Below are 15,669 nucleotides of genomic sequence, written 5' to 3'. Positions count from 1 at the left end.
TGAGAGGATGGGACAGCAGCAGCTGGGCTTCTGCTTCATTTGAAAATATTGTCCCCCACTGACTTCATTACTCAGATAGCTAAAATTCTTTTAATTGGAGCCTCGTTAAACAAGTGTATTAAATCTATAGCTGCTTTCATGTTATCAGTGATTAAAACTGGCAGGATGTGACACAGAGACAGCATCATCCTTTGTGATTTCCTTTCTTTCCCAGCATGCCTTCATGGGGCTAGCCCTTTCCATTATGCCAGAGCTAAAAAGCTGTAGCCATAAGATAGCCATTTTAGAACTGGCTATGGTTTGCTGCATCTTCCTGTTTTCTACCTGGTAAGTGCTCTTAGCTCCTGTCATGTTTTATATTCCCAAGGGATAATGTTCTTTCATACAGGTCCTGAGATTGGGTTGAAGACCAGATTGTATTTTTAAAGCACAGATCTTCATTGCGGTGGTGCTCTGTACCCGTTTGAGTTCCACTGGCTGGTGCAGGGGAAGAGGTTGGGAGCGCAGTGACAGCAGCTGGGGCTGGCACCTATGCAGGAAGGTCCAAGAGATTAAGGTTCCTTAAGTGTACAAGAGGGGAACATATATGCCAGAGCTAGGAACAAGCTGATCCTGAGCCTCATAAAACCTGAGCAATGTACTAAGAAGGAGAAGCATAGCTGTGACAGTAAGCATAGCTGTAAGCAAAATTGGAAACAAACAAGTATGTGTTGTGCAGTGTAAGGATTTTAAAGACATTTGGTCTTTATTTTTGGAAATGTCTGAAGCCTTTATTCATCACTGGCATATGCAATATACCATGCTGACATTCTTGTCTGTTACGCTGGTTCTCTTTGTGCTGGTGTGCTTTTGGAAAAACAACTGGTTCTCTGTACCAGGTGTAGAGGTTTGCATCTTTCTTGTTTTTCCACTCGCTCTCTTTCTTTCCTCCTCTCCTTGTTTTGTAAAGTATCACAAAAAAGCATTTTTCTTGTGGGAAAAAAGTTAGAAGAAATGATATATTTATTTCATCTGTGAACATTTTTGAACCAGCAGCTAAAACAAATTAATCAAATATGTTATCTGTGTGAGATAACTTTACATGATGAAGGTTCTCAATGTGTGATAAAGCAACCTGCACAGCAGGTAACTTTCTGCTTTCAAGACACAGAACAGAATGTTCCTTTATGTGCAATTTGGTTTCATGTGTATATTTCTTTGGAGAGTGCAACTGCATTAATATCACCAGAAATACTTGCTTTCTTCTGCCTTGTTACTCTTCTGTATTGAGATATTTTAAATGAAATGTCTTAAGGCAACTATCAGGAAACAGAATAGGATACGCTGCAGTTTACCATCTCTCTCATGGTACTTCAGGGACGGGTGATTGTGATCTTAATTCATTAATGATCTGGAAGATGTAGTTAATAGCACAGCAATGAAATGCACAGGTGATATTAAATTGGCATGAACTGCAAACACCAATGGGAACAGACAAATAATACAAAGGGCCCTAGGGAGGTTAGAAACTTGGGCAGAAAATAATAAAATGAAATTATTGGGAAAATGCAAGCTACACCATTTGCTGGTGTTGGGAGACTAGGACTACAGATATTCCAGGAAAGGGAGAAACATTGAAAGTAGCTAACCTGAATGAACCCTAGTTTGGGGTGATAGGCAGCAAATTAGATGTTTGCACCAGGATGTGGCAACAGCAAAGATCAATGTAATTTGAATCTGCATTATGTCACAGACCAGAGAAATTACAGTCACTCTTTACACCGCTCTGGTGCAGCTGCACTGAATCATGAGGAGAGATTTGCAAAATGAAATATATCTGCAGATGCTAAGACAAGTAAGGAGGACATACATCTGCACATATTTGAAGGGTGTAAATACAAAGGATAGAGAAGGTTTGTTGAGTGTGGTACATGGGGGGGGAAGGTAAGAGAAATCAGTGAAATTAGGAAAGGGAAAATAATGTATGCTGAAAAAACTCCCAGACTCCAAAAGCTGTACATAAGTAGGAATATGAGCTTATACATGTGCCTAAATCGATCAGCATTAATGGAGCCATTTACACCATGTTTGCAGGATTGGATCATTACACTGGGGAATAGTGGAAGGGCGGCAGAGTTTGGGACACTTTTAACTAGACTGAATACATTAAAATGTACTGTAGATAACAGTCCTGCATTGGCAAAAGAAAGAGCCTGGATGACCCTTAATTTTTAAGATACAGTATTTACGGATAATCTGATTTCTAAACTTTTCCTAAAACAAAAGCTCTATATTCATAATTGTTTAAAATGGGCTTCATAAAAACAATTGTTTGCAATGAAAAAATAAGCAAAATTCGCAAGCTTTTACATTAAACCAAAAAAGCCTTACAAACCTTTTTGACACTAAAGAATAATCCAAGAACAAAGCAGTGTTGATAGCTGTGTATGTGGTGTTTACATCAAGCTAATTCAAAATGCTTGAGATGCTTAGAAAGTTTAATTTTGGCCGTAACAGCTGAGAATGTGTTAAAAGTCATAAGACTCCTGACGTGGAGTCTGCTGTGTCGGTCCACACCCCTGAGTCAGATGTCTTCGGAAAGCTAAAACCCTTGCAAGTTTACATTAGTCATGGCTGAAAAAATTAAAAGTGATAGTTTAGATAGATGACAGCTAGACATGTGATCCCCAGAGTTGTATAGAGTCTGGGTAATATTGCAACTACTAAATACACAAAGTAGCTTTCAGATACAAACATTCTATTTTCCCCCCAATGTCTTTGCTCGAGGCTACGTGTCATTCTGCAACCTTGGCAAGACAGTGTTCCTTGATGTCTTCTTAATGTTGACCTGCAAAGGGAAAAAAGAGCTTGTGCCTTTTTTGTGATGCAGAGAGAAGGCTGAAATAAATACAATTAAAAAAAAAGGTGGGGAGAGGGTGCTGGTGGCGGGGGAGTGTTCTCGTTTTTCACATCTGTTTTCTCTGGAAGACCAGTGACCAGAGAACTAGTGAAACTGCAACATGATGAAGCTACAAGAGGAACAGTTGAGAGGGAAAGATTTTTTTTGATCATTTCGAGGTTTTGTTTTAGTTCTTGGTTGTTAACCCCACTCCAACGTGTATAAACGCTTGGGGAAAAGGCTGAACACCCCTGCCTCTGCGGTTAAGGTGGGAGGGCTCACAATACCTATTTAATACCTCCAACAAAGCCTGCAAGAAAACCAGACTTGATATTTTAACAGTTAAAAAACAAGCAGGAAAATAAAATAAAACTCCCAGCACCACCCTTTATGGCCACCTTCATAAATGATAAGGAAGCAAAACAGTGCAAATCATCAATTAAAAAAACCCAACCTTCAGTACTTTCCTGGACACCACAAACAGTAAATGGTTTTACAACACTGAATTGTGTTTTACAAAATGTAAACCAATTAAAAAAAACACAAAATCAAATATTTCCTTTTGATTCCGTAAATATTTGGAATATTCCAATGTGCATTTCCAGAACTCTTCTTAATGTGTTTGGCAGGATGTAAAATGTGGGTGGGAAGAAGGGGTAATGTAGTGATTATCAAATGCAGAGCTTTGGTACTGCTCATGCTTCGACAGGCTACAAACTACTGTAGAGCTTTGCCATGTTATTTATAGAGTAGCAGTGATGTGCATGGTACATTACAGAGAATACATATTGTTAGCTGCTAAATTCCACTTGGTGCTAGGGCCCACATTTTGCACTATGGTTAATGAGCAGTGGGTGATGCTTGTGCCTGCTCATGTGTCTTGTGCCTGCTCATGTGTCTTGTGCCTGAGAGTATAAATAGGGACTGGAGAGGGTCTGGCATATTTTCTATGTAGTAGAAATTTCTGCAGTATGGTTGTCTCATAGGTGTAAATGCAGTTTCTGTGAAACCTCATCAGCAGACTTGGTAAAGGGACACTCCTGTTTTCTGCCCAAGTTGGCTCCCTTCCATTCTCTCCAGTTGCAGAAGTCTCCCCTTCACCCCTCTGCACCATTTATTGTAGTAGCACCTCTCCTCGCCCTTTCCAATTCTGTCCAGCTCTCCCTTGTTGGCCTGCATCCCTCCCTTTTCACCTCCCCTCCATTTCCAGACTCTCTCCTGTTTTTCCTTCCCCATTATATAGACACAACCCATCTGTATTGCTCAGGTGCTCTGACTGTCTTTGTTCTGGATTTTTCTTCTCTCTGTCCAGACTCTTCTTTGCCATAGTGACTAGATTTTCATCCTACCTGTTTAGGCTTATGTTAGTTTTCCAGAAACAAATCTATTCTCTTGCTGTGGGTTTCTTTCTGGGCAATATGGAGTGCTGATCTCAGGTCACAGATTCCTCTGTGAGAGGATAATAGGATGTGATTAGGATTTGTTACAGTCTCATCATTATGCATGCTTCGATTTGTTCCATTCTCTCTCACTTTAAGATGTTCATCTGGTCCTTTTCTTCCAACATTTTTATGGATGTGTTGCTGCTTATAGACTTTGAATTGTACAGATACTTGCATTTTGGAGAGTATGTTGGAAGAATGTTCCTGCTGTTTTTGTTAGATGCCAAATCTAAAATCAATGGTCCCTCTCCTAAAATAATCTCTGAAATGCACACATTAAAAAAGATTAAGAGAAACTCAGTGCTCCACATGGAAAAGTGACTCCAAAGTTACTGAGAATTGAGGGAAAGGTGCATGGTTTAGAGAAATTGTCTTAAGAAAACCTGAAAAAATCTGCTGTATGCCTCATATTTTACTGGTTTTTTTCAGGCAACATCAGTGGAGAACACTAGCCAGCTAATTCATATATCTCAAAATTTTCAGCCATTCCACCTCCACTGTCAGCTAGTTTCTATAGTAGGGTGTGTCTGTGTTTGTCTCTGTATCTATGTATCAGATCTGGGTCCCTTAAATAGTTGTAGGCTTGATCCTAGGTGGAGAAGTCAATTTCCCTTGAATTGTTTGTGTCGCTTAAAGGAATGAAGGCCCAGGGCAAGTGTGATGCATATGAATGGAATGGAATTCCAGAAAAATCATGAGTAAATCTAGTTGCCTTAAAGCAGACAGGGCTGAAAACTGCTTTTAAATAATGATTCTATCTTGAGAATGTCAGTGCAAATGGTGTGTGGAGTCCTGTGAGGTGCCAAGTACCCTCCACTCCCACTGCTGTCACTGGCCACTGAGGGTACTCAGCATCTAGCATTGTTGGTCAGTTAGCCTAAACCAGTTTCTATGTCTCCACACTACAGACTGTGTCAGCATCATTTATGTCGCTCAGGTGTGAAAAAAACACCCCCCTCAGCAACATGAGCCCTCATCAGCACAGTGCTATGTTGGCATGAGAAAATCTCCATCCGACATAGCTTTTTCCACTTGTGGAGGTGGTTTTATGCAGACGGGAGAGCTCTGTATGCATAGATATAAGACTAAACAGTCTTTAAGCCAAAGTATAAGCACTTTACAATCCTGCTACTCCTTTTACATGTTGTGTTGTGTTTATGTTGTGTTGGATCATCACCTTTGGAGTGCTCAACAGGAGGTGCTGCTTTGGATTCATAAATAAGTGGCATATCTGTGGGCCCAACTTCTGGCTTATAAAATGTTTCCTTCACAATATCAGTTTCCTGTCACTGTTGGTTGAGAATCTCTTGAAGTGAAAGGTTTTACCAGTAGTAGTCTAGCTGGAGACTTCTAAGATCAAGGAGCTAAAAAATAAACATTTAAAAAGTCACTGTCTCTTTAAAAACCAAGTCTTGTTCCAGCATGACTGCTAGCAACTCCAATTTCATGTTCAGGCTGCTTTGGCATTTCACTGGCATGCTAGGATGATATTCCGTTCTATATATATTTTATACTAAGCCCCTGCTAATAAGCTAGACAAAATAGCTTTTCTTTAATGGGACTTAATTTCCTTATAGTCTTATTGTTCCACAGTCTGTCAAATCTGTGGCATTTTTCATTATCACTTTCAAATGTTTCAGTTGCTAACTGTAATTCTCCTATTCCCTATGATTTTAAAAAAAAACACAACGGTATGGGTGCGCAAACCTTTTGTATTCCTAGGATATTGTCTAACGCTAGTGAAGTGTGTGAAGCAGTGTATGAAGTAGTTGTTCGTTGTTTTGCTGAAACAACCAAATCTTCAATCAGAACATTTCAGTCTTGACTCGGAATTTGTGTGCTAGGATTGCCCATAAAAAATGACCTCCTTTGTCTCATATAAGTGGTAAAGATGTATGTACTTAATGCATAACTAAATAGGGCACAAATGTTACTATTATCCTGAAGTTGTAAGCATGCAGTTGTGAGTTTTGCAGCTACAAAACTCCACTGAGTGCTTTGAATTTCCCCCTTTGGCTTTACATGTTTCAGTGGGCACCTAACAAATTCAAAGTCAGTCCTTCCCTTGCCATCTGTGTGTAAGTATTGCAGCACATAGGTGGTACAGTATGTAAAATGACCCACAGTTCTAAGAACACAACAGTAGCCACACTTATACATAACCATGTTTTTTATGTAGCTCAGTACCAAGTAGTGCTAAACCTGCTCATTCAAAGCCTGCTCCTGCTCCCATCCAAGTCAACTGCAGAATTCCTAATTGACTTCCATTACTGGTGGAGCAGGATTGCATGAATTACAAAATGCCTTAGTACCATGGGGATTAAAGAGGTTCTGATGTATATTTTAAAATATGGGCCTTTATTAATCAGTAGAAGGATAGAAATCCAGTACTGACAACTCTAAAATGGCATAACAATTTAAAACTGTGTAACAAATGTGATTTTGAAATATGGAAGATATGAAACCCTGAAAAAATGGGAGTAATATTGAGAGGTATTATACCAATGCTACCAACCCCAAACACTCAAAAATCATGAGTCAAGCCTTAAAAAATTGAGATTGTCTTAATTATGAGATTTTATTTTTAAGATTTGAGATTTTATTTGTCCTCTGGAGTCTGAGCCTTTAGATTACATTCATGTCACATTTTCAAGCTCTCCTTTTCAACCATGAAGGCTAGAAACTTACTTTAAAAAAAAAAAACCTAAGAGTCTCATTATTATTTATTATTTGTATTATGGTAGCCCCAGTCAGGGACTAGGAAACCATTATGTACAAACACAGAACAAAAAAGAGGATCCCTGTCTTTAGGAGTTGATGTTTAAGAAAAGCACCAAATATCATGAGATTCAGGATAAAAACCGTAAGTTGCAACATTGTGTAACAGAAGTAAGATTTCAACAGTGTTGATGTAACTACATTTCTTAAACTAGCTGCTGTTCCTTTCTGAGGCTGACTTTCACACCACCTGTGGCACTGAAGCCTTTTGGAGTTGTGTTACTGCCTTTAGTTGGAGCAGAATCTGCCCGTTCCATGCAGGGTCGGCTTTGTGGGTGGTACCTCAGACTTTTGCAATATATATTTAATTTTTTTAATTGCCTGTCTGAACCAGAGCTGGGCAACTCCATTTTCTCATTCCTTTTGTTTTTCCAGACATAATGAGTGACATCTGTGCACAGCCATCATAGCCACTACAGAACTGGCATTCTCTTGCAATTTACCCTGGGGAAATATGTCCAGAACTTCCCCCTTCCCTCCCCTGAAATTCCCCCCAAAAAACCTCTCCAGTGAGCAACCTGGTCTCTCCAACACAATAGAATTGCAGTTATGTCTGTGAACTAGGGTGCCCATATTTTCCTATGCTGAATACAGGACACCTGATAAAATTACGTTTTCAAGTGAGTTCAATGGCAATCAATCAGAACTATGCAGTACGAACGTTCAAATTAACATCAAGTTGACTAAGCCTCTGTTAAAAAGAAATACTGCATAGCAGGATTCTTTTTATTTACCTTCTTATCTTTAAGACTTTAGGGTTCACACCGGGAGGGTTGACACACACACTGGGCGTGAGGGAAGGGATGGGAGCTGCTTCCAGCCGCAGGGGGAGGGATGACCAAGCTGTTTTTTGCAGGCCTATTTGAGTCCGCGTCCCACCCGAGGTAAGCAGCTTGCTCTTTCCTGCCTCCAGTGTCAACACTTCTAGGCTATTGCTGGCTGCTGACATAACCCCGCTTCCAGGGCCGGCTCGAGGCACCAGCGTTCCAAGCTGGCGCTTGGGGCAGCAGTTAGAAAGGGGCAGCAGAGTTTCTGCCGTGGCGGCAATTCGGCGACGGCTCCTCTGTCCCGCCGGCCGCAGCTTCTCCCTTTTGCCGTCTGCGGTGGCAGTTTTTTTCACTGCTTGGGGCAGCTAAAACTGTAAAGCCGGCCCTGCCAGCTGCCTTCTGTCCTGTCCCCCCGCCCACTAAAGTGTGGGCAGGAAGGGGTTAAGCCCTAAGGATGTGTTGTGCACCAGGGCCCAGGGAACCTGACTGCAGGGGCTTCAACAGCAGCCTGGCCAAAGAGGTGGCTCAGCAGGGGAGGGTGCCTAGGGGACAGAGCAGCCCTGCGTTCCCTGGGGCGGGACCCAGGGTGGAGGGTGAAGATGGTGCTAAGCCTATGCCCCGGGGGCTGCTGTGGAGCCTGCACATTCAGGGCATTCACAGGCAGGAAATCGCTTCCTCCTCCCCCACCAGTGCAGGGCTTTGGCACATGCAGGTCTCAGCTCCTCCTGGCCAGCACCCTGAGCTGGAGAGTCTTGGGCTTTCCCAGGGTGCCTGCCCAACCAGAGGCAGTGGGGGAAGGAAGAAGACACGCCCTGTTGGGGGGGATATAGAGGCACAATGGGGCAGGAGGGGTAAAGGGGCAAAGCTGGGAGAGGACAGTGAGAGGGGAGCAGCCAGCCCTGGGAGCACATAAAGGGCTGATGGGTAAGCAACAGATGTGACGCATGGTGTGTGTGACCTGCTCACACACACCAGCCACTGCAGCTTGCAGCGCACAGCCAGTGCTGGCCGGAAATCAGATGGGGGGGCCCTGCTGGCTGAAAGCAGGCATGCAGCAGGGGCTGCACTGATGGACTAGCAGTAGGAGCGGCCAGCCCTGCATGCTGCATCTTTGCCCCGCCACCGGCCTTGAACATCCACCCCCCATTGTCAGCCACTGGACCCCACTACTCACCGCTGTGGGGAGGGCAGCTGGCGAGCAGGGATCTGGCCAGCAGCAGGACCCACCAATAGTGCTGACAATAAGATAGAAAATACGGGACAATTTGCATGTTTTAAAGAAAAAGTCGGGATACCTGCAGGAGAGCTTAAATACGGGACTGTCCCTTTTAAAATAGGCCATCTGGTCACCCTGCTGTGAATGCTTTCCAGCATCATTACAGAGTGAAGCAGATGGACCAAATGGACTGTACAACTGAAGTACAATTTGTTTTTAAAACAATTTGTAAAAAAGCTAGAAAACCTATAAGGGGGCTAAACATGCTCCCACTGAATGGCAAGCCTCCCATTGACTTCTGTAGGAGCAGGATCCCGCACATGATTAGTATGCTTGTAAGCAGTTCATGTTCACATGATGTATTCCCTTTAAATATCTTGGTTGTCTGGGCACAATGGGCTGGATCCTCAGCTAGTGTGAATCGTCGTTGCTCCACTCCACTTGCTCTACAAGAGCGCTATGGTGATTTACACCAGCCAAGGAGCTGGCCTAGTATTTTCAAAATATTAATTGCTGTTAGTGCAGTTTGAGGACTAACTGCCTGAAAAATATATTTTTCCAAATTAAGTTTCCAGTGAAGAGAGATTTTTCCCGATCTTCCCATACATCTGAAACCCAAGGAAAGCTTCCTTTTTTGCCCATCTTAGAGGCAAGAGAATGTCTGAAGCTATTGAAATAACTCTTTGAAATCCAAATTCAGGTTGACAGCCTGTGCTGTGTATTTTAGTGTGATGAGCTTTGAAAATGTTATGCCTAAACAACATGGTCTATGATAGAACACTGGGCACCTCTAAAATGCCTGTTTCACTTTAATGTTGAACAATATGTGTAAGGTTCAGAGTCTTCGGAAACACTTGTAAAAAGTAACCTCATAGTATTCTGGGAATATTAAACAAACTAGCTGTCCATTAGTGAATATTCCATACATGGTGCAAAACTGTTACATTCATCATAGTAACTTGGAATACATTTTTAAGTAGTTTAATTTTTCTACTTAACATCCACTAAGCCAAGTGATTTAGTATCAAAAGGAGGTCTTGTACCAACCAGGCATTGCACATGTACCAACACTGTCTTTTCCATTGTGGGTCCTGTGGCATACCTTGCAATCTCAGCCATATTTGGGTTTCTTAGAAAACTTATTTTTGAGTTTAACACTACCAAGTGCTGAGTTTCCTCACCTCCAAAAGTTTTCTGCTATGTTTGCCCACAAGCTGAGATCTTCCAGGCTGGGGAAACTTAGTCAGGAAGTTTAAATTAGAACATGGACCCATTGTGCCCAGACCTATCTGTACAAGCAAGAGGTTGGGTTTTTTATTTGCACCTCTCACTGGCGTAGTTAAGCTATACTGGACCTGAATCTTAGTTAACTTCCCTTTCATGCATACTGGCTTTCCAACATAACTGTCCTCTGTCTGGAAGAGCTGACCTCTGCAGCCCCCTTCTGAAGTACAGGCAATAGATAGTATAAAAAGTTAAATAGTAAGTCTGTTAAGTTTTCTTTAAGAACAGCACAATATAGAACATTGGATATCACAGAACTTGGCTGATTGCTTGTCTCAGAGAAAAATATTACAATAATCTGCATTATACCGCTTAGAGCTTTGAAAAGGAGCTTTCACTAGAGGGTGGACCTTCTTACTATTATGTGTGTGGGGGGAGGGGTTGTTTGTTTACTGCAGCAAGCAACTCTGTGCTCGTTGTTTGGCTGATTTATTTTTTTCCCCCTCCAATTTGGCAGGCGGTTCTATATCACATGGATCACATTCTTGTTTGTACTGTGACACAGAGGAAACTATTCTTTATTGACCTTGCTGTTGGCCCTAGTGACTGAAAACAACAGATAAATTTGGTGAGCTGGAAGGCTTGATCTGTCATTAGCTTTTATTTAAAAATTCATCAAAGTCAAGAAACTCAAGAGTATGTCTACACTGCAATTAAAAACCTGCGGCTGGCCCGTGCCAGCTGAATCAGGCTTACCGGGTTCAGGCTAAGGGGCTGTTTAATTCAGACATTTTTGCTGAGGCCAGCGTTGGGACCCACCCACCCAACTCACAGGGTCCTGGAGACCAGGCTGCAACCTGAGCCCAAATGTCTATGCCACGGTTAAACAGCCCCTTAGCCCAAGCCTTGTAAGCTTGAGTCAGCTGGCACTGGACAGCCACAGGTTTTTATTTTAACTGCAGTGTAGACATACCCTCAACTGCTTTCACCTTTGACTCCCAGTGAACAATCCTGATGACTTCTAATTAGAAGACAAATTCTGCCTTCAGTTACATAGGCACAGTGCCCATGAATGTCAGTGAGGATTGTGTACGAGGATCTGAGGACAGAACTTTTTTCAGGGAAAAAGATGCTATGCATTTCTAAAAATAATGATTGTTTCGTTACTCGTTTGAGGCAGGCAGTATGCTTACAACAGAAACGTAGAAATGACTTCAGTTCCTGTGTGTGTTGCAGAAAGTTAAACATTTAATTTTTTGTTTTTATATGGTTGCAGTGGGAAGCAAATTAGACTCAGAAGAACCAATACCAAATCGTTCTGGAGTTTCGATTTTGTTTGTTTCATCAACACCACAAAATACAGAGCTCATGGACTGAGTTTCTTGTATGGTTATCTGATTTGGAAATTCTCCTAGAGTTACATGCTTGCTTTAATATGTGAAGTGTTGTACATCAAGAAGGGCCACATAAGGACCTGGTTCTGTAGTCATTCAGCACATCAGGGACAAAAATACAGCCCTGGCATAAGTGAACACTATGAAGTCAGTGGAACTGTGCCCCCTTAAAACAAGAGCTGAGTTTGGCCAAAGGCTTCATGCCCAGTCCTAAACACTCAGGCAAAAGTTTCCAGCTAGATAGAAAACTCCCACTGAAATAAATGGCAGTTCTGCCCATACAAGATCTGGGTGTAAAATGAAAGGGCAGATTCTCAGCTGCTGTAAATGGGTATAGCTCCCTTGGCTTCAGTGGAGCTATAATAATTTACACCAGCTAAGAATCTACCCCAAGGGCCCAAACTGTCAGATATGCTGTGCATCCACAACTCCAGCGGAAGTCAGCAAGAGCTAGGGTTGCTCAGCCCTAAAAACAGTCTGATGGCCTCGTGTTGTCATTTGTCTGTGCCAAGAGAGTATGACAATACATGATTAGAGCAAAATGGTAGCAGTTTAGACCCATTTTTGCATAGGTATAGGTAACTACAGAAGGTGCAAGGCAATGGGCATGCAGGCCCTGAGTAAGGGCCTCACAGTTTGCCCCACTATCCATTTCGTTTCCCTGGTGGATATGTCATCGGTGGGCCTTTTGCACCTGATTAAATGTCACATATAGAAAAGCAATGCACAGAGTTGACAAATTTAAGTCTGACAAAAATCTCATTGACTTAAATGGTGCCAGATAAGATGTATAGTCAAAACTAATACTGGTACCATTTCACCTAATGTCACCAACTTGGTGGGATACTCCACAGACTAATTCTACCTCTAATATCAGTAGGCTACGGGGTATTTAAAGATTAAGGTAAACTATAACTCCAAGTTATCACAAATCTTGTAAGTAAATAGTAATGCCTTTATTTTTTGTTAAGAACAGCATTTTGAAAATAAAACATTTGCCCATGCTTTACAACCTTTTTAATTTTGTATACTTATATACAGTCATTATGGTACACATTGATTGTCTTGAAAATCCTTCAGAGGTGTATTTAAGATATCAGTATGCAACAACCAGCGGAAAAAAAAGGTACGTTATAAAACACACATTAATACATTTAATAAATATATATTATCTATCAAAAATGAGCCTTAGCTCTCCTCAGTTAATAAAAAGCACCTGCTGGGTAATCTTGTAAGCTGGTAGAATAGTCCAATTTTTTAATTATAAAAGTTACAGCGCTCCCTTTTGCACAGCCTTTAGTTAGACTCAAACATAGCCAGCCATGATTCCTGTCTGATACTAAATACAAACTAGTGAGCTCTGCAACAGTTGACATCTACCTTATTTATAGAAACAACTGTGTGCACTTAGGGCTCCATCCTATCAGGTGCTATACATCTTCTGGGAGGTGCTAAGCACCCTCAACTCCCACTGCAGTTGGGACTGGGTCTTAATGTATGGCTGTGAACTACTTTCTAGTCATTGAATAGAAGCCACTTCTTACAGAAACGTTTTCTGTAACAAAGTTTTAAAAATGTTTTCAGATTTCATTTTTCTGTGTAGGTAAGAGGCCAGAAGAAAATAACCATTAGTAATTTTAAAAGGAACAACATAGTAGCTTTTATAGTATAAAAGCTAATTATAACAATCCTGAAAGATTTGTGTTTACAGTTACATAGTACTTTGCTCACAGATGCTCTACATTCTAAAAGGCAGAAGTAAACAACTTGTTTACATTAATAAAAATAAATTAACACAAAGGTGCCTTCAGTCACACGTTATTTGAAGCATTTGGCATTAGACTATCAAATGGCAAAAATAAGTTGCTTATTCTAGTTGTGTGAAGTTGGAAAATGAATAAACTCCTTCTTCTAATCAGTTAACACACCTCTGCCACTCCAAATTGAAGACCCAATCCTGCATGCTATTACTAATGTGAACAGTCCTAACTCACATGACCACTCAATGGGACTGAGGCTTTGTCTACACTACCAAGTTTTGTCACCAAAAACTGCCTTTGGCAACAAAACAGTGAGAGCATACACACTGCAATGAGACTTTTGTTGGAAAAAACGCCCAGTTTCGGTGACACAAAGCTTCCACCCCTACAAGAGACGTTTTTCTTTTCCCCTCCCTTTATTGTCGACAAAGAGCCAGTGTAGACACTACTGTTTGTTTTGTCGGCAGAACTGGTTTCCGCCAGTATCCCACAATGCCTGCCCTGATTGCTCTGCTCAGTGTTTTGATATCTCCTGCCTTGCAGGCATGTGCCCCTCCCCTTTCAAAGCTGCAGGAAGTGTGCTGTTCCCTGTGGGGAACTAAGAGCAAATCATTGGAATACTCCTGTTCTGCCCTGCACTAGGAGCACAGCAGCAGACAGACTGCTGTCGCAGGGAGAGGGGGAGGAGAGACTGCTGCTCTGCTTTGACATGCCTCAGCTTGCAGAGTTCGCTGAGGTGGCTATGGTAATCAGCTCCACCGTCCCACAAAATACCCACAGTGCATTGCTTATGCTGTCGATGATGGTGCCCAGAACGTGGACATGATCTGTCGACAGAGGGAGCAAGTGTGAACACCCTTTGGTGATTTTTGTTTTGTCGACTTTTGGGTGTCGACATAAATTTCGTCAACAAAACTTGGTAGACAAAGCCTAATTTAGGGTTGCCAACTCTGACTGAAGCTATTCTGGGATATTCCCCCTTCCCTCCCCCCCCCAACATGAGGTGATGTAATTTTCTTAAAATAGCCTATTAAAATCTCCTGGGTTGCTTTCAATAATCACCTGGAGAGTCGTGCTGATTCCGGGAGACTCCAGGCCAATCCTCGGGGGTTGGCAACCCTAGACTGATTATGTGACCAAAGGTTTGCAGGATCTAGCCCGGTCTGTGCTTAGGGCCTCAAACTCCTACTGACTTCCTAAGGAGCAGGACTAGACCCTTAATTTGTTAATCCATTCCCATCTAGAAAACTGAACACCACGTAAACGTTTACAAAATAACTATCATGGAAAGAATTTATCTAAGGTCTATAAAATGTATATAGTATTGAATGTATACTTCTCAGCTGTAGCATGATGAATCTTTTAAAAGAAAGCTGCCCTCCCGTTTATGCCATGGTCATCTTATACATTTTTACAGTAAAGACCTTTTCAGAGAATTTAACATTTTTAAAACTGATGTTTTAAAATGAAACTTTTGCAGACATACATCACTAGGTTTTATATTACTCCAAATTATGCAGTTTCTGGGATAGTAACCATTAATTATCAAAAATATTTTATCTGCTCACGACTTTAACAGCTAGAGGTACTTCTAGATTACTGGATAGCATGCAATATCCACCTCTAGCCTACTCAGTTTCTTAGACAATCTAGTTACCTAAACAAGAGACTAAAACTTTTTTTTTTTCTTAAAAGCAAGCACATGCTTCCACTTTGCCTCTATTGGGAACATCAGATATGAATCTAACATGTTCCTTTAATCATGCATGACAAAAGTATGGTTCCTGAACCAGAAGGGCTGTTAGAAATAAAACCCTATAAGGTGATCATGGCAAGAATGACAAAATATATCTTGTATGTAATGCTTAGGGCCTGATCCTGCAGCCCTTACACCAGTGATTAGACCTCTTGATGTCAATAGGGCCTACTCATGTGAGTACAAGACTACAGGATTAGGTCTGTTTAGTGTAGAAATGATGTACAAGAAGAAACAGGGAGCCTTTTAAAAAAATAAACAGCTTATCTTTCTTTTTGTGGTATGCAACAAATAGTGTCCCTCTGTGAAGCTACTGAGCTATTCAGTTTTCTTTGTATATTATAATTTTATTTTTCATTTGAAAATAGAATATATATATATTTATTACAACATATGCAAAATTTCACCCTTATACATAACCCACACCCTCATGTAAAAACAATTGCTTTTAGTA

The 15,669-nt window shown here is 41.4% G+C and overlaps 1 protein-coding gene across 3 annotated transcripts in view; it reads left to right on the top strand.

Annotated features, from left to right (window-relative positions):
- IQCK (IQ motif containing K) overlaps nt 1–12,787 on the top strand; it is a 95,468-nt gene extending 82,681 nt beyond the window's left edge. For 2 of the 3 annotated variants that reach the window (XM_084641818.1, XM_084641819.1), the window contains exon 9: nt 11,582–11,720. In XM_084641818.1, the coding sequence (XP_084497944.1) occupies nt 11,582–11,682 (101 nt within the window). In that variant the 3' untranslated portion in view covers nt 11,683–11,720. Of the gene's footprint in view, nt 1–11,581 lie in introns of all 3 variants that reach the window. The other variant, XM_084641817.1, reaches the window with a different exon arrangement.
- Nucleotides 12,788–15,669: the final 2,882 nt, after the last annotated feature.

The sequence above is a fragment of the Lepidochelys olivacea genome, assembly GCF_965140295.1.
Source record: "Lepidochelys olivacea isolate rLepOli2 genome assembly, chromosome: 10".
Lineage (NCBI taxonomy): Eukaryota > Metazoa > Chordata > Testudines > Cheloniidae > Lepidochelys > Lepidochelys olivacea.
Note: the sequence above shows the minus strand (reverse complement) of the source record. Positions and strands in the feature narration are given on the sequence as shown.